The sequence below is a fragment of the Moschus berezovskii genome, chromosome 6 (genome assembly GCF_049115385.1).
Source record: "Moschus berezovskii isolate FMDL1 chromosome 6, NW_MosBer_1.0, whole genome shotgun sequence".
In the NCBI taxonomy this organism is placed as follows: domain Eukaryota; kingdom Metazoa; phylum Chordata; class Mammalia; order Artiodactyla; family Moschidae; genus Moschus; species Moschus berezovskii.
This window is the reverse complement of record NC_142465.1, coordinates 78,889,550-78,908,651: the sequence shown is the minus strand read 5'-3', so window position 1 is coordinate 78,908,651 and position 19,102 is coordinate 78,889,550. Positions and strand designations below refer to the sequence as shown.

The 19,102-nt window shown below is 38.8% G+C and overlaps 1 protein-coding gene across 25 annotated transcripts in view; it reads left to right on the top strand.

Annotated features, from left to right (window-relative positions):
- RBFOX2 (RNA binding fox-1 homolog 2) overlaps positions 1-19,102 on the top strand; it is a 299,196-nt gene that overhangs the window by 175,525 nt on the left and 104,569 nt on the right. Inside the window, exon 1 of one of the 25 annotated variants that reach the window (XM_055396671.2) lies at positions 2,090-5,281. The exons of 23 other annotated variants lie outside the window; for them this stretch is intronic. In XM_055396671.2, coding sequence (XP_055252646.1) covers positions 5,237-5,281 — 45 coding nt within the window. In that variant the 5' untranslated portion in view covers positions 2,090-5,236. Of the gene's footprint in view, positions 1-2,089; positions 5,282-9,955; positions 16,027-19,102 lie in introns of those variants that run through there. One more of the 25 variants, XM_055396672.2, reaches the window with a different exon arrangement.

Sequence of the window (19,102 nt, the reverse complement as noted above, 5' to 3'; positions counted from 1 at the left end):
GCTTGCCACTGTTTATGCACAGTCCAATAGACTGGCCACACCGATCCCTATATAAGTCTTAGATATATCTAACTATATTATTTTGCCTACATATGTATCTTTCTTTGTCACATCCCCTCCACCCTCGTCTATCTTAAGCTTTATCTCTTTTTGAATTTATGTGTTATTCCACTACACAGCAATCTTTGGAACCTTCTTAGCTTGCTACTAAAATCATTTATACCTTAGGGCAGAGGTCTTTACAGTGTTTGCCAAAGCATTCTACCCAGAGGCCTAGCTAGTTATCTTTGAACACTGAACATCTTTGAACACCTATGCCGTAGGTTTATGACATAGGCAGAAGGGAAAGAAAAGGAGAGAAGAAAACAAGAATGAGAGAGTAGAAATATGAAGAATCTCAGATATTTTCTGATTATCCAGTATTGAGTAAGTCTTGAGATCCCTAGGGTTGTAGATAATACAGTTTACACTACAGTTACCAGCTATTCCCTCTGGCATGGGACTGCAGATTGTCTTTAGCTAAATTTAAATTTCCTAAATCTCGAGATCATTTCTAGATAGTGCACTCCCTCACTAAGTCTTTTTCTCTATATATCGTTACATTCTATTTAACAGACACGTTTTAGGTGTACCAAGTGTTGAAATTTATAGACTACATGTCTCTGCTAATGAAATATATAGAAGTATATGGAGACCATTTTCTGTATTCATGTTTCTAATTGATGAGTACACAAAAACTTTAACACTAAAAAGCAATTCATTTGCATATTTTCTATTGGTGTGATTTGGGATTGTCAGCAAATAACTGAGCTTATTGTGGAGAATAGTCTATTTTTGGAATTTTATTGTTAATAAATATGATAGTATTTAACTCTAAAGGCAATACCTAGACTGTTTACTCTGAGGGAGGGACACACTTAGTACTAAGCACTGATTTAAACTGAAAATGTTCACATTTTTTGTTTCTTTTAAATCTTTGAAAATGGGAGAAAAATATTGAAATAATGTTCAACTTTTGACACACACGACAAATCTCTATTAGTAACTAAGGCTCCGTTAGTCTACAGAAAGACTGTATGTCAGGAAAAGAGAGAAGCTTGACTCTTAACCCTAACATTTGTAATTAGATCTTTTGTAGTATGCTTTCTTCCTGGTGAAAGATTCACCTTTCTTTCTGTAAGGAATTTTTAGAATTTTTGTTTGACTAAATTATTGGCCTTAAATTATAATTTCAAAATATCTATAGAAAGAGGTAAGGAAAAGGACAAGCGGAAGTACAAGGAGTTATAATTCACATATTGAAATATTTTGACATTTTTTCAAAGGGCTCATTATTTAAACTATACCTGGGTACTGATTGTTTATCATCTAAATCCTCCAATATTAAATGAGAGTTTATATTTATGTCATCATGTTAGGTAAAGCAAATGTGATAACATAGAGAATATTACTAATTTTTAAAGTTTTTGTTGTTTCATCTTTAAGTCGTGTCCAACTCTTTGTGGTCCCATGGACTGTAGCCTGCTAGGCTCTTCTGTCCATAGCATTTTTCAGGCAGGAATACTGGAGTGGGTTGCCATTCCTTTCTTCAGGGCATCTTCCCAACCCAGGAATTGAACCTGTATCTCCTACATTGGCAGGTAGAGTTTTTTCGGCTGAGCTACCAGGGAAGCCCAGTTTTTAAAGTACTTATACTCAAAATAAAATCTGCTTTGATTCCCTTAAACTTAAAAAAAGATGAATTATAGAAACATTAAATGCTCATTTAAATATATTTAAACAAATTCGAAGTTTATTTTAAGGTAATAAATGAAAACCACTCTCCCACCCCCTAGAGGTTGTGGTTTTGTCCTATGCCTATAATATGTGTGTATGTAGATATGAACTATTTATGGCATATATTGGCGTGCATGTTAACCAATAAATTATATGTGTATATAAATATATAACATATAACTTATATGTGAGACACATAAAGCTTGTAAATTACATATATAATTTATTCACAAACACAGATATATATATATGCATTTACAAATATGGAACTACAGAATTATACTTTAACCACTATTCAACAATATAATTTTTCTCACTTAAAAATATATCAGTCATATCTTTTCACCCTGTCCATATAGATCTATCCACAAGAAGAACTTAAAGGTACAGAGATTGATAAGGCCTTCAATAACATATTTGGGGACACTTTCAGGTTGAAATTAGGTTAGTTGTTCCAGAGTTTGCGATACAGTCTGTCATCTTAAATATAGTACAGTTTGGGAAAAATGCATCTTCTATGGTTAATTCATCAGATATTGAACTGAGTTATTAACTCATGAAAGTTAAGTTTATCATTTGTAGTTCATGGTTAACAATGCCCTCTTATGGTTTATGAGTATCATCATTTTCCAGTCTTTATATCAAGGGAATCTTGATATCAGTCATATCAAGAAGGTGTAATAGTGATTAAGATGCTAGTTTACAAGTGGTTGTGTGGCCAGTACTACTGTACTGCTTAATATGAACTAAAGTGGAGGGAGGAGGGACAGCAGAATGGACAGGAAGAAGAAGGATTGGAGGATTATTTGATTTGATTAGAAGGGAAATTTTAGTTTTTATTTGTAATATTTATTTGTATTTATTTAAACAATATTTTGTATATTTATTTATTTGGCTGCACCGAGTCTTAGGTGCAGCACATGAAATCTTCATTCTTCAGTTGCAGTACTCGGGATCACCTATCTTTAGGTGCAGCATATGAATTTGTTGTGGCATGTGGAATCTAGTTCCCTGATCAGGGATCAAACCCAGGGCCCTTGCATTGGAGGATGGAGTCTTAGCTACTGGATCATCAGGGAAGACCCCAGGGAAAATTTAGTATAAGGTTTTATTATAGAAACATCCCTTTTGTTATTTCTTTGTTGTCCAGTTGCTGAGTTGTGTCAGACTCTTTGCAGCCCCGTGGACTGCAGCACACCAGGCTTCCCTGACCTTCACTGTCTCCCAGAGTTTGCTCAAACTCATATCCATTGAGTCAATGATGCCATCCAACCATCTCATCCTCTATTGTCCCGTTCTCCTCCTGCCCTCAATCTTTCCCAGCATCAGGGTCTTTTCCAGTGAGTCAGCTCTTTTCATCAGGTGGCCAAAGTGTTGGAGCTTCAAGTGCAGTGACAGTCTTTCCAATTAATATTCAAGGTTGATTTCCTTTAGGATTGACTGGTTTGATCCCCTTGCAGTCCAAGGGACTCTTGAGACAAGTAGAATGTATGTTACAGGCCAGGCTCAGACAATCTCTTTTAAGAATTGATGAAGCAGGGTCTCATAGTGGTAAGAAAGTGACACTGTGGAAGTGTTCAATAAGAGCAGCATTTAAAAAATATCATTCCCTGAGTGAGAAATTGCTCATGATGTTTAATTTTGGAGCTGTAGCATTGTTTTGCCTTTTGGTTTTACCTGTGTACTCGTCTATTCTCCCACAAGCTGCAAATTCCTCGACAACAACAAAACTGTGCCTATTCATTTCTCCATTGCTTAGCACGGTACCTTGTGTATAATCAGTAAATTTTTTAATTATACTGGATTGGTTTATTATTGTCCCTTATGTGTAATACACATAGAATCAGTACCAGCAATGCAAAGATAATCTAGTATGTTGCAGTGGTCCATCTGATCTCTAAGAATGGAATTAATGTAAATGCCTAACCGAGAGGTCTCTCTTAAACGTACTAAGACCATTTTGACTCTTAAAAAGCAATTTCTCCTGAACAATACTAAAATAAAGTGCAGTGACCATAAAAGGAGAAAAACTGCACTGGGGGTGGAGTGGACTTGGTAAGACTTAGACTCTTACAAATGCCTCACAGTTGCAGATAATCCTCATGGGTTAATCTTACTAAACATGTTACAATATTACTCTCTCTCCAAGATTAGGGAGATCAGAGCCCCTGAAACTAATTTAGAATTATTTATCATTTTGAACTTTTGAATGTTTCCCCAACTAGGGGATTTCTTAGCAATGATAGTTACAAATGTGCCTCATTTATCTTTACTTTCTGCTCACTCTACGTTCAATTTTCTAAGAATTGCTTAGCAGTTCCCTGGTTTTACAAGGGCCATTTAGGCTCTGAAAGCCAACTCTTTAACCTGCCCTACATTGTCAGACTGACCTAACACCTGTCTGTGTTTGTTACTGCTTTTAATATCTGTTATAGAAATATGTGTGCACATGTGTGTTTGTATATAATTGTAGGGTGGGTATAGCAGCTTCCTAAAAGGGGAAAAGCAACTGGCTTTTCTGAAAAGACCTTTCCACCCCCACCTTTCTACAGGCAGCCGCACTTAATCCTTCCATGTTTGACTGGAACAGCTGAGAGAGTCTCTGGCATATCTGAAGGTCTCCAGTGGACTCATGTTGCCTCAGAGTCGGGGCCACCTTCCTCTTTTCTGGTGCTGATCCTGCCAGCTGTCCCAGCTTCTGCTGGAGCCCAGCAGAGGAGATGTTAAATGATACAAAAACATACAATGTCATGAAAGAGCTCCTTTCACTGCCTGTAGCAGTGTGACTTCATTTCTTTCCCATTTCTTTCCACAGCAGAAGGATTTTATACTGTTAATCCTAACACCTGTCTGTGCCGGAGACAGTGAGAAGGGTGTTTGTGTGTGTGTGTGTGTGCGCGTGCGTGTGTGTGCATGCGCGTGTGCGCAGTCCCCGCCCAAGAAGTGGGGAAATAATACGAGTCCCATTTGCTTTTCCACCTCCTGGATTGGGAGTGTTCCCTCTGACGTACTTAAAGCCTGGAATATATATATCACTTTGGATCCTGGATACCTTGTGCTTCCTACCGTTTTTTGTGCCACTTTAAGGAGCCTACGATCCCTTCCTTGGCTGTCATTCTCTACCTCTTGAGTTTCTGGAGAAGTTGTCAGTTTAAAACCAACAGTAACAGCAAACCTCTAGCGTAGTTTTCAGTCTATAACTAGTTAACTCCGTTGGAACTGTGCTTTTCCTTGAACATTTCTTTTGTGTAGTGTTGAGTCTTATTGGGGTGGAAGCCTGGGCTGAGCCAAGCTCTTTCCTCGTCATCTGAGTCAACATACTTATCTGCGTAGTCTGGAAATCAGCCTAGGATTTTTTCGTGTTTCCAGGTTCCTTTGGACAGGACACCCACATCAAACAAGGCAGAAGCTTAAATACTTTCTGTACTGTCTTTATCTGAAGATCTTTTTCCCCTTTGCTATGTATGGTGTATATTGTATGGATTATCAATATCCTGTTGTCCAGGTAAGCTGAGGGTTATAACTTGTTTTCTAGATAGTACTTGATTTGATGTGAGAACTTTATGGTGGGATGAAATGCTTATAAGCTTCCTGTCTTCTGATCTGGTACCATTCAGAGCATAGATTTCCCAAAGCTATTTGCTAATTTGCTGTAACAGGAAGTTTGATATTTGTAGTATTGACGGCTGGGCAGGGGGGTGGTTTCTTTCAGTCCTAGAAGTTCTGAAGCTTCAGAGATTGGTGTGGGGGGCGGGCAGGGGGAGGGTTACCCAGAGCGGGGTTACCCAACCCACGTGTATGTATGTATGTTTTAAATACTGGCTTGGCATTATAGTTGTAACATAACTAAGCCACAGTGTATTACAGTAACTTCAGGCTCGTTTGGTGTAGACTGGAGGCACAGATGGCAGTCTCCAGCTGTTGCCGTAGTTGTCAGGGAGGTCATATACAGCAGAGGGCGCGCTCCACACTGAGCATTTCAGATTATTCTGTGATATTATTGCCATTTTAGTTAGTTACTTGTTGAAATCTGGAATCATAAAAATTTAGGCCTTTATCAGCCATACTCTTGAATAACTATTTGCCTTTAAGTTAGTAGCAGTATAGTGAATGAAGTTGAAGTTAAGAATTATGGATTCTGATTCAAGCTATAGTATTAAACCTCCATATTCATGTTCAAATAACTTCATTTTTCTTGACTTCACTTTACTTGTATATAAAATAAAGAGACTGAACTAGGTTATTTTTCATATGTCATGATTCTTTGAAATATTGATTGTGCTGAAAATCTAGACTAGGAAAACAAAAGTGGTCAATACAATTAATTCTGAATTATCAATACTATTTGGTTTCTCAGTTTTGTTTGGTTTGTTTTCATTGCACTTAATTTTTTCTTTCAGACAGCCATTTCTCTAGCAATTAGCTCCTAAGTTGTGGTTTCAACAGAAATGCTTAGGGTTAAAGGAAGTGAAAAACCCCAGTTTATCTTATTAGATAGGTTGGGCCTAAAGGCTAAAACAAGCTATTTTTAATTGGACCTATTGGATAAGTGCTCCAGTGTAAACTCACAGCTCTTGTTCAAGTTGTGAGCTACCAGTATGGACGTCATGTGGGAGGGGATATGGTTATGTTTCTTTAACTATATTCTAGTGCACTGGTCTATACCATATGTTTTGTATTAACTATATAATCTTCTGTGATTTTGAGTTATTCAGATTGAGCAAGTATTTTCCATAATGAGGTTTTAAAGTATTTATGTATCATTTATGTGTGATCTATTTCTCTTCTGGCATAACACAGTTGATTGGTCAGTGTAAAAAGCGTCGTGAGACTAGATTAAAAGCAAAACTTCTTACAAGTAAATATTGATGTGCTTTTGAAGACAAACATCTGTGAACAGTAAATTTCTGAGACCTAGCTAGTAAATTAAGGGACTTGTAATAACTATAAGTAATGTAAAAAAAAAAAAAAAACTGAAAAGGCAAAAATGTTTCCAAAGAAGATTGAGGTGTTGAAGATTTATGAGAAAAATAATTGTAATTTGTAAATAAATTTTTCAATGTAGAAAATTGGCCATTCCCCCAAAAAATAAAAATGGTAGAGTGGATTAAAGGTTGTTGTTTAGAAATTATGACATATTTGATAGTCTTTGTGCTAAAATTGTATTCATTTATGATAAAATGAACTTTCCACCCCAAATCTTTTCAGTCATTAAGATTTAGTACTGATAAATGTGATACTCAGGATTTAAAACTGAACTTTCCCGACTTTGCTCCATTTATTAGGTCATTCTATCTGAAATTAAGATAGCTTAGAAATGCAGGTAATGGGATACTAAAATTTAAGAGTACACTCTCCACCACATTAGGGAAATTAATGTGATTGAAAATGAACTTTATGTTAAAGGATCCCAAACTGTCTTACAGTCTTATTTCTTAATTCTGTTAGGGTAACAGGTTCTTCCAGTACATTTATAAATATTGGTGCATTTATGATGTTTGTTTACTCTCCAAACTCTTATCTCCACTATAGTTATAAAATTTTCTTTTTAGCTTCTGTTATATTCTTGTACTTAGTTAAATCAAAGCTCTTTGTTGCCTGCCGCTTATGGTTCTGTGCCAGTGCTTTATGCAATTGGACATTATTGAGGAGGTGATTGAACAGTATTTTTAAAAAATTAAAAGTTTTGCACACGTCTTTTTAGATTAAATTTCTAGACTTGCTAATGTGAAAATAATGAAACAAAGTGAATTCTCAACATAGGTCAATGAAGTATTTTAGGTACTTGACCTTTTATTGCTCCTATGGTTCATAAAATCATGCCTGTCTTAAGAGTGTGCAATTTAAATTAGTTATTTTATTAGTTATAATTTTTGCAGAACCAAATCTGGGCCAAATCAGTTTAAAATACAGGCAGAGTAAGTAGGTAGGGGGTTGCTAGACATGATTTCAAGGATAGTAAGTATAGTCTCCTTACCCATAAAAAATCTATTTGAGGGAATTCCCTGGCGGTCCAGGAACTTCCCCAGTGGCTCAGTGGTAAAGAATCTACCTACAGTGTAGTAGGCACAGGTTCAATTCCTGGGTTGGGAATATCCCCTGGAGGAGGAAATGGCAACCAACTCCAGTATTCTTGCTGGGAAAATCCCATGGACAGAGGAGCCTGGCTGGCAACAGTTCCATAGGGTCACCAAAAGTTGGATATGACTGAACGACTGAACCACATATGCATGCCTGGCAGTCCAGTGGTTAGGACTCCATACTTCAGTGCCAAGAGTTTGGGTTCAATCCCTGATCCAGAAGCTAAGATCCCTCAAGCCTCACAGCGTGGCCAAATCAGAGGGAAATCTATTTGAGAAACTGTTTTTGAAATTAGTCTTTTGGATTGTACATTTACCACCTCTGACTGAATGGTTAAAATATAACTTGTTAGGATGGCTACTGTTAAAAAAAAAAAAAAAAGGAAGAAAAACAGAAAATAACAAGTGTTGGCAAGGGTGTGGTAAGATTGGAACCCTTGTGCATTTGTTTATAAGAATGTATAGCTACTGTGGAAAACTGTTTGATGGTTCCTAAAAAATTAAAGATAGAATTACCATATCTGTGGTTCTGCCTCTTTAGATTCAACCAACTACTGATTGTACACATGTTCAGTAAAAAAAAAAAACCCATGTAGGTGAATTTACAATAGTTCAAACTTGTGTTCTGCAGAGCCCCACTGTATTTAATACCACTGAACCGTATAAATGACTAAGATGGTAAATTCATGTTATGTGATAACTGGTTGCAAGTTAGGGGTTCATCTTTTATCACAGTTTTTCCTGAGGCCACTGTACTTAACCTACCAATCACCCATATTGGCAGTGATTGTCATTTTGAAGTGAACAGGGCAGCTGGAGGGAGAAGAAGCAGAGTCTTCCATTTGGGGGTTGCAGCTGTGTATCGTGGTTTGAGAGTTTAGGAGAGTAAAGTGCAGCTTGAGGATATTAGGCCTCTGGAAGATGGAGAGACAGAAGTGACCTGTTTAATAAATACATTAGAGAATGTTAGAGAAAGCTGGGGACTGTATAGAATGCTGTAGAGTGAGCTAGACCAAAGACTGCCCACTTCCCTGTGGGCAGATGATCTTGATGTAGACGGATATATGCATACACTTTAATTTCTCATTCTGAATTAGTTGAGTATATACTATGTGCCAGATACTATGCCAGGCACAAGGATTTAGTGGTGGAGAAAACCAGCAGAATCTCCAGTAATTTAGTAATAGAGACGTGGCATATTTTATTATTGGAAAAACAGTACAGTTCAGTTTTCACAGATTAATAATGTATTTTCTTGTTAATCTGGTTATTAATAAATGTGTTTATGTTCCATCTCTTTTAGTATTTGTCTAAGAACCATTTCCTTAATCTCAGAGAATACAGAGAATGTACACGTAATTTCAATTGTATATATGACTCAGTTGTCTAGAGTTTGGGATAATTTAAAGAGATTTAAAGAATATGTTATGCAACTCTAAGTTAATAGTTTATGAAGTTATGTTTTCTAGTTTCTCTGGCCTCACTTATGTCTTAGTGTGTACTACTTGTGATCTTGTTCTAAAGGTTTGATTTTTGGGAGACAGGAAATAAATTGAGGATTATTTGGTTTTTATAAGCATTTAAGGTCTAAAGCGGTTGACTTCAAATTTTGCTCTCACCTTTTGTTCTAGAATGAGTTATATATAACTGAACACTGCCTAAGCCAGAGAAAATGAGCTAGGATATAATATAATTATCTGTAATTTGACATCATTTATATTAAAGGGAATGCTGGAGAAAGTGATATTAAAGTAGTATTGTCTTAGAGATGCTTCTGCAAAGGTATTTATATCTGTTAGGTGTAAATTGTTATTTACACTTAGGATTATGGGTGAGGGGGCTGTGTAGTGAAGAGCTTTTACACTAACAAGTTTTTATTGTTGCAGGAAATGCCATCCCTTTAATGTTGCTTTTCACCTGGGTGTTAGCGGCAGCCTGGGAAAGTATGCCTTCTGGTCAGGGACTCTCGGGCCTGGTTTTAGAGCATTGCTGGTATATGGGTGGGAGGTGGGGAGGTTGCATCCTGTCTGTGTAAAATTGTGAGGAGCAAGATACCTGAAGTCATGAGTTTTTTGGTTTTTTTTAAATCAGTGATTGTTGTTTTGTCTAGAACCTATTCTAATAAAGTTGAAAATAAGACCTTTCTCCCATTCTCTCATCTTGTACATCTTCCTTTCCCCTTCAGACTTCTAAAATACTAAAGTAAATTTATAAATTTAAAGATATTTCCAAGTACTCTTTGGGAAGAAAAGATTGCTTTTATAGTATATTGATAACCTCAGAGATGCTTTTTGTTCTTAGGTACCCTCTATGGATATATAAATGGCAAGAAGTAGAAATCAAAGCATTACACAGTTTGATTTCATCAGACATTCATTCATCTACTAGATATTTAGGTGCTGGGTTAGGAACTGAGTTAAGATTGTGAAACACAGTTCCTATCCTCAGATTGCTCACAGTCTGTTCAAAGTTATACAGGAACAATATGAACTGTGGCTCAGGTGCCAAGGCACAGGGATAAGGGGTCCTTAACATGAGTTTGAGTGAACTCGGGAGTTGGTGATGGACAGGGAGGCCTGGCGTGCTGTGATTCATGGGGTCGCAAAGAGTCGGACACAACTGAGCGACTGAACTGAACTGAACTGAACCCTCGTGTGGGTGCAGGTTAGGGCAGCAAAGGCTTTCTGGAGCTTGGGATGCCTGAAGTGAGAAACAGAAAAGAACAGAGGAGTTGTAGAGGAACTAACTCCACACAGTGAAGTGTGGTAGGAGCAGAGAAAGCCGGTGGGTGAGGAGAGGGAAAGCAGGGGCTCTGGACAGGTGAGCTGAAGCCACGTTGTATGTGTTGGGTGCCTCCTAAACTGTTAGGATTCTCCTGCTTGTTAGGCTGTGGGCAGTAGTTGAGGATTTTAACCAGGGAAGTGGCATGATGAGATTTGTGTTTAAAAGATCAAGCTCGGGCAGTGGTGAGAGGCCTGCACAGGAAGAGGGATAGACCAAAGGCAGAGACCTAGTAGGAGGCTAAATGCAAAATAATAAGGTCAGAGCCAAATTTGTAGTGCCAGGGTGAAAAGAAAGGGCGGATTTCAGAGAAATCAAAAGGACTTGAATTTGGTTTGGTGTGGTGTCAGGTGAGAAGGAGGAGTCCTGAAAGGTTTCCAGACTTTCCATCAGATTTGGGTTTAAATCTGGGCACTTCAGCTTGCCAGCTCGTGTGACTTTGGGCGAGATACTTAGCCTCACCTTGTCTTAGTTCCCTCCTCTCTGCAAAGGAGATTAAAACATCTTGTCCTGAGGATGAAGTGAGCTAAGAATATATGTAGTGGCCTGATAAGAAGCCACCACAGAGTAAGTTTTCAAGAAATGATACCTCTTACCAGTTAGGAAGTTTAACCACATTTCACCAAGTACGATGTGGCAGAGTGAGTCCTAGAATCCAGGCTTCACACACACAGGGACGTTTATCTCCTTTGTCGATTACTGTACGCCCCCCAGTGCCTGGCACATGATAGACACTCAGATGTTTGCTAAATGAATTATTGATTCCATTTTGAGAATTTAATTTGGACTTTTAAAATAGAGAAATTTGTTGGATATCTAAATTGTAGTAACCATTGTTCAGCATTTGAATAATTTGGTCTGGAGTTCAGGAGAGATGTCTGGAATGAACGCAGCAATGTAGGGGTCACCAAGGTCAATGGGTAGTAGTTGAAGCGGTGGAGTGGTTACGCCACCCAGAGCAAGCGTGTTGGTCAACAGGAGGCCTTGGGAATTAAGGGCCATTGCCTAACTTTTTTGAGTTGTGTACCTTTTTGAAAATCTGATGAATACCGTAAATCCTCTCTGCACAGAATTGCACATAAGAAAACAAATTTCCACTGGGCTACCTGTGTGAGGAACTATATACTCAGTACCTTGGTTAAGGACCTGTGGTATGTAGTTAAAGAGGTCTGAAGATGGCCTGTCGAGCAATACCAACATTGAAGGTTGGCAATTAAAGCTATGGTTTTTCTAGTAGTCATGTATAGATATGAGAGTTGGACCATAAAGAAGGCTGAGCACCAAAGATTTAATGCTTTCAAATTGTGATTCTGGAGAAGATTCTTGAGAGTCCCTTGGACAGCACAGAGATCAAACCAGTCGATCCTAAAATAAATCAACCCTGAATATTTGTTGGAAGGACTGATGCTGAAGCTCCAATATTTTGGCCACCTAATTTGAAGAGCTGACTCATTGGAAAAGCCCCTGATGCTGGGAAAGATTGAGGACAGGAGGAGAAGGGGCAACAGAGAATGAGATGGTTAGACGGCATCTCTGATTCAATGGACATGATATGATGAGCAAACTCCAGGAGATAGTGAAGGACGGGGAAACCTGGTGGGCTGCAGTCCACCGTGTCCCAGAGTCAGACACTACTTAGTGACTGGACACCAACAACAGCAGAGGAAGAAGAGTAAGATGGGGAAGCGAGTGAACAGGGAAAGAGAATTAGGAAAGACTGGCCTCATTTGAAGCTGAGAGTAAAAGTTTCCAAAAGGAGGGAGTGCCAGACTCCAAAGAAGATATAACCTGTCCACTGAATTTGGCCATCTGAGGTCTTTCTTTGGTGACTTTGATAAGATCAATTTCCACTGAGTGTTATGGGGGAAAGGAAGTTAGAGTTCCGGGGATTACATGAAGCCCCTAGGAAACAATGAAGACATTGAGACTACTAGGAGAAGTTCATTTGTTTATTTACCAGATATTTATTGAGTACTTGCCATATATCAGGCCCTGTGCTGGAAGCTGAGGGTTGATCCTTGAGGGTGGACATCATCTCCTCCCTTAGCTGACATTGATTGTCTGTTTGCCTGCCTCGCTCCCCAAACCCCTCCCTCCTGCCCAGAAAGTGCCCTGAAATGAGTTTCTCCTTGGTACACCACTGGGCACACTCAGCCACCAGGGAACTTCAGGCATTTTGCTGGGTCAGATCCAGGCTGTTCAATTGCTCTTCTCTCTCTTGGGCACGAGGGAGCAGGTTGTCCTCTATAACTACAGCCTTTAAAGTCAGGGACGTGCATCAGAATAACCTTGAGTTTGTGCAGTGCCCACTAGAATCAGTGAGTTTATGAAAATTATTTTAATATTTTCAAGTTTATTATCTGCAACATAAAATACTGGTCCTAAGTGTGGAAAAGAGGCATGAATACCAGACCTAAGGAAACCTATATCCTAGGCTTTTTGCATGTGGGAATCCCTCATTTTTATTAAAAAAAAAAAATCTCTTGGGGCTTGTTGTCTTTCCGTATGTATGGAGGTCGCAGACTTTAAGACAGCTATGGTTTTCATAAGAGTAGTGTGAGTGTGTGTGTGTCTGTCTGTCTGTCTGTTTCTGTGTGTCTGTGTGGTGCAGAATGGGGGACTCTGTCTTCTTAGTGCTCCGGGTTTTTGGCCCCTAAGACTGTCTTGGGCCAGCAGATTCAGAGAATGGTATACAATGATTCTCAGTTTATTTCTTATATTAGAACTGAAAGCATAAATAATTATCTCATGAATATGATTTAGATTTTCCTCAAAGCACACTGCATTGCCCTTGCTTCCAGTGAACTCTTTTTCTGCTTCCCTTACTTTGTCTTTCCCTAATAGCTCAGTTGGTAAAGAATCCGCCTGCAATGCAGGAGACCCTGGTTTGATTCCTGGGTCCGGAAGATCCACTAAAGAAGGGATAGGCTACCCACTCCAGTATTCTGGCCTGGAGAACTCCATGGTCTGTAAAGTCCACGGGCTCACAAGGAGTCAGACACGACTGAGCGGCTTTCACTTTCATGTTGTCTTTTAAATTTTTTTGTCTGCATTTTATCTCGATTGGCTTTTCATTCACAGATTCAGAGAATGTAATATGTACTATCTTCTAGATCATTTCTAAAAATGTTAAATAAGAACAAGTCCAGAACTGATTCATCACTTTTCTCTTAATGTTGTTTTTCCTAATGTTAAAAGATCCCATTCTTTTGTATGTATTTCTTTACATATATACTAAAAGTATTCAAGTATCTGTAACATGCCCAGAATAGTGCCTGGTGTATTGTAGGTACTCAGTAAATAGCTATGACTGTGCCAGGTTCTTCAGGTTGTTTGATAGTTTCTGTTTTCCGAATTGTTAAAGTGGTTACTAATTTGGATGGGAGCATAGGGTTGCAAAGAGTTGCACACGTCTGAGTGACTAAAATTTTATGATGATGTTATATTGGCAGTGTGCCAACTGACATTGTTATATGTACATTGTTTTTAAAGCCTGGTTATATATTTTGCCAAATAATCCTCATTGAGACAGAAAAAACTTAATATATTCTCAGTGTGATTTGTGACTTTTAATTTTGATTTTTTTATGCATTTATTTTAAAAATAGGAAGCTTAACTTTGGAATTAATCTGTTTGCCCTTCAGGTCATCTATTAGAGATTATAACATAAATATAGCATAACTTAAAATATATAATAAAAAACTTAATATAGGATCTTATTTATTAGAATACTAAAAAATAGAAAATTGTTACTGTTATGAGACAAATATCATGAACTCATCAAACATTCACATAGATTATTTGAATATTTAATAATAGAAAGTAGGGAAGTAGGAAGATTATGACATTTATGTTCAGAGGTCAAAGACTTTTCCAAGATCACTTATAAAAGGCAGAATTAGGACTCTGACCAGGGCTTCTGAACTGAATCACCCCTCTGATGCTTTTTTTCATTATGGCTTTTTACTGTGTGTGTGTGTTCAGTCTCTCAGTTGTGTGACCCCCACAGACTAGAGCCCTCCAGGGTCCTCTGCCCATGGAATTTTCCTGGCAAGAGTACTGAAATGGGTTGCCATTTCCTCCTCCAGGCGATCTTCCCCAACTCAGGGATGGAACTGGCATCTCCAGCATCTCCTGTGTTGGCAGGAAGATTCTTTAATACTGAGCCACCTTGGAAGCCCTTTAATAAAACCTGATTTTCTACTAAGAGAATTGAAAAGAAACTCTTATATTTAATAAACATTCTCCCACATCTCCTGTATCTCTAGGACTGTATAGTAACAATAACTAGTAATAGCAATGACACAGTTGTCCAATGTGTGTATAAGAAAGGTTTACGTTTTTCACTAGAGGCTGAGTTGCAGAAGACTGAGGAACACAAAAGGTGAAGTCTCAGTTAACCAGAATTTGTAATGAAGCTGGAGGCCTTGAACAGTCAAATTAGTATCCACCCTACGTTTCATAAGCCATCGTGTTTGTAGACACCTTTTTCAGAATCCCCAGGTGTTTTACAGTGGAAAAAATATGCACTTAAATTACCTCCCTTCTCTCTTTTGGTCCTTTGAAGTCTTTAGGCTGATTTAGGACAAGCAGGTTCTTGCATATTTCCATTCCTTGAAAACCTTCCAGTCAACTGTCACTGAGCAGTTTTTCTCATCTTTTATTAAATCCACTGCATCTATAAACTATACATCCGTGGAAATGTTTTTTTAAAAAACAATTTCTGTCTTATTTCATATTATCAGGTATTCTTAGATGGAACATTTTAAATATATACTAACTATGGTAAGCTGCCCTGAATACTTCCTGTGCTATATAATTAATGCCACCATCGCAGAATCTCACTCCTTAAAATATGCCTGCACATGGCGCCTGCCCTTGCCTCTCTCCCCCTCCTTCCCTCCTCTCCTCACGCGCGCGCGCGCACACACACACACACACAGACACACACAGACACACACACACACGCGTGCGCAAAGCACACACCAAACTGCCATTCTCTAGCAGGCCTGTTTCTGGAGTTGGGAGATGTCAGCCAGCCAGAAGGGGGTGGGGGGAGGAGGAAGAGGTGGGGCTCTACTCTGATTAATTACCTTAGGCATTCAGGGGTGGGGCTTCCTTCAGCCATCTGCCTGAGATATGGGAGGGAGCTGGAGAAAGGAGGGGGAGAGACAGCCAGAGAGGAAGAGAAAAGAAAGGAAGAAACACTAGAAAGAAAAAGGAAGGAAAACGAGATAAAGGGAGAACAATCACCCGCCCTTAACAAGCTAGACTGGGGGGGGAGGGGGGTGGAAAGAAAGCCGTGAAAGCTGTCCCCCCAGCGCAACTGCTCTGAGTGTTCATCATCTATTCCCTTTGGTTTATGGAGAAAAAGAAAATGGTAACTCAGGTAAGATCTGTGTTTGCTCCGTTCGTTTCTTTTCTCGTTTCCGAGATCTAAAAAGAGCTGTGAGGGTGGGGCAGAGTCACCAGAGTTTTAATTATTATTGTCTTTTTAGAAAGGGTCAAAATTATTGTTATCAACTGGAAAGCTAGTCTGTGCCTGTTGTGGGTCCATGAGAGAGAGAGAGAGAGAGTGTGTGTGTGTGTGTTGTATGCGTATCCTTTATTCTCCCCCTCCCTTGGCTCCATAGCAGATTCCTGTTTCCTGTACTGTGCAGCTGTGGCTCAGGAAAGACCCTGTGGGGATTTGTCTACCTCTTTGTCTTGGTTCTGAGAAGAGGGAGGGAGAGAGAGACTGCAGAGGTAGGAAGAGAGTCTTGTAGACGGCCAAAAAGAGGGGAGCGGGACTGACTTCCTTTTAAGAATAGCAGAAGAATCTGTGTTGTAGGGAAATCCGATTTCAGGTTCGCTTCAGTGTCTACAAACAGGCGATGGAATTGCAGTTTTGCTGCCTTTGCTCTAAAGGGCTTATTAAAAATGAAGGCTTGAAAAAATAGGTGTGATTTTCATGTCTTTGTTACTGCATGGTTTGTTTTCCATGAGAACTGTAGAAGCATCCAGGTGCAGCACAGGCAGGTTAGAGCCCTCCCTGGCAGAAGAGCAGGTCTGAATGTATAAGTGACAGTCACGGGGGCATTAAAAGACATCTGAAGGAGAGGGAGTTGGAAATGGAAGACCTCCCTCCCTCCCTCCCTCCCTCCCTCTCTTTGCCTGTCTTTACTTGTGCCAAGCAATGCCTGCATTTTAGCAAGTCATTCCTGACAAACAGAAAGGTGAATACTCTTCCCTGATTTTCCCTGGCGGTGCTGTTTTTCCTTTTGGCATCCTTCCGTATAATCCTTTTACCCGTTTTTCTTTATATATAGGTTGAGAGAAAATGATGAGGCTGTGATTTATCAATTACAATCATTTGCATTGTAGAACTTCATATCCTTTGGTCTCAGACTTAGGATGCGTTTCACTCCAGGTTTTATGCTCTGTAGGGAAATTTCATCACTGGACAGTGCTTTCCTTTTAAGGAGGTTGCCCCCCTTTTTTGTATTCTCCTGTCTCTTTTCCTCTCTAAGTCACCACCGGAGGGCGAGAGAGTCAGCTGGCTATCTGTATAGAGGCATGATTTTAGGAGCTGGAGCCCTGTTCCGTTAAATGTTATATAATGCCCCGCAGTGCTGTTTGGAAGGAGGTAAAGCTTTAGGGAGGTTTTCCCAACATGACCTGGATGAAAGGGAAGTTTCAAAGAATATGTCTCTGCAAAATAATTTTTCAACAGATTTAAGTTTGGAGATTATTAAGAGACCCCTCCCTCTTCTGGAAAGGGGAGAAACCCTTGAAATATTTTCTGTTGCACTTCTTATCCCTTCATCATGAGCCTGATTAACTCTTTTGAAATATGCTATGCTTAAATAATAAAAAAGAGAGAGAGAGAGAACCTGTTTTTGGTTTCTCTTTGTTGCTTGGTAGATGATACTTCTTAACCTTGGAGCCCTCACTGAATTTTCATTAACTGACCATATTAGACGGTACCAGCTCTCTTCTTTTTCAGCTATTACTGGAACCTTTTCAACTACTTGACTTTTCATTATATATATACTTTTTATGTAAATATGACTTTTGTTATATATATTTTTAAGTCAGTGGAAGAGTTACCTAAACTAGGACTAGTTATAATCAGAGGTTTTCCGTGACCTCTTGGAGCCTGTCCCCTTAGTTTCTAGAGGAGCTGAGTAAGCATGTGCAAGCCCAAGTTAGAATGTGCAAGCCCAAGTTAGAATGCACAAGCGTTTGCACACTTAATAACTTGGTCTTAATAATCAGTATTTAGGGAAACTATAATTTTAGGAATGAAGCAGAAGAGATAAGTAGAAACTGGAAAGAAGGAGTTTGGGGGTAGTTAAGAATTCTAATAGATGAGGGAAACTCATTAATGATTTTCTCAGTGTGTGTGAATGCTGAAGGGAAAGCAGGAGCTCAGTTTTTCCCGTTCTGAATGTATACAAATGGAAAATACAGAATGTCACACTTAGGAAGTTTTGATATTCCAATGTGTTTGTTTTTTGTATACACTTTCTATGTAATGTAACATACATAGTTGTTAATAGTCTAAGAAAAAAATGAAGCAAGTAGCCAAACAGGCCAAATCTTTATTTGTTCTATGGGAGTTTTGGGGGGAGGGTGAAGGGCTAGTTTTTGGTTTTTCGAGCCAGACATAGGATCCCAGTATTTGATAATGATCTGTCACGTAAAGCTTTCTGAGTAGAAAATGTCTGCATTGTTTACGGTTCAAGTTACCAAACAGTTCATTGTGGTGTTTAATATCTCAGTAAGTATATTAGGAAAGGCATTTAGGTATGTTTTCACTATTTTGTCACCTAGGTTCTTTGCATCTTTGATCTGTATCCCATTTCCACCCCTCGCTTGGTGGGAGAAGGTAAAGGGCCTTCAGTGGATGAAATTTTCATCACATATTTAGATCTGCATCAGTGGCTGCATGGTGTGCACTCATTGTTATTATATATGCTCTGGTTTTATAAGGCCTGTTTTTGGTTTATAATGCTCATTTATTTGCAATAAGTTACCGAAGTTTTGCTTTAAAAAGAAAAAAGCAGATGGCCATTTAATTATAGAAGTCTAGTATAGTAGACACACATGCTCATGTGATTTAAAAAAAAATAACTTTAGGTTTCCTTGTCATTCTTGTATATGTTATAGGAGTATTTCACTGAGATGCTCTCTTCTTTCAGAGCCTAGGAACCAAAATATTGCATCTCCTCTCGTCTGTGAAAATAACAGTGTGGAATAAAAGGAAGGAGAAGAGAAATCATCCTTGTAATGTGTGTCATATCAGGCAAAGTTGTAAATGACCTCAACTCCAATTAATAAGAAAAGGTTATACTATTTGCTATCGAAAGGGAAAGTATACTAGACAGAGAGGAAGATGTTCACAGTGTGGACATGAAAGAACATTTTTGTCCTCTTCTCTAGAGTGAGACTGCCAGTGTCTGTGGAACACAAAGCCCTCCCTT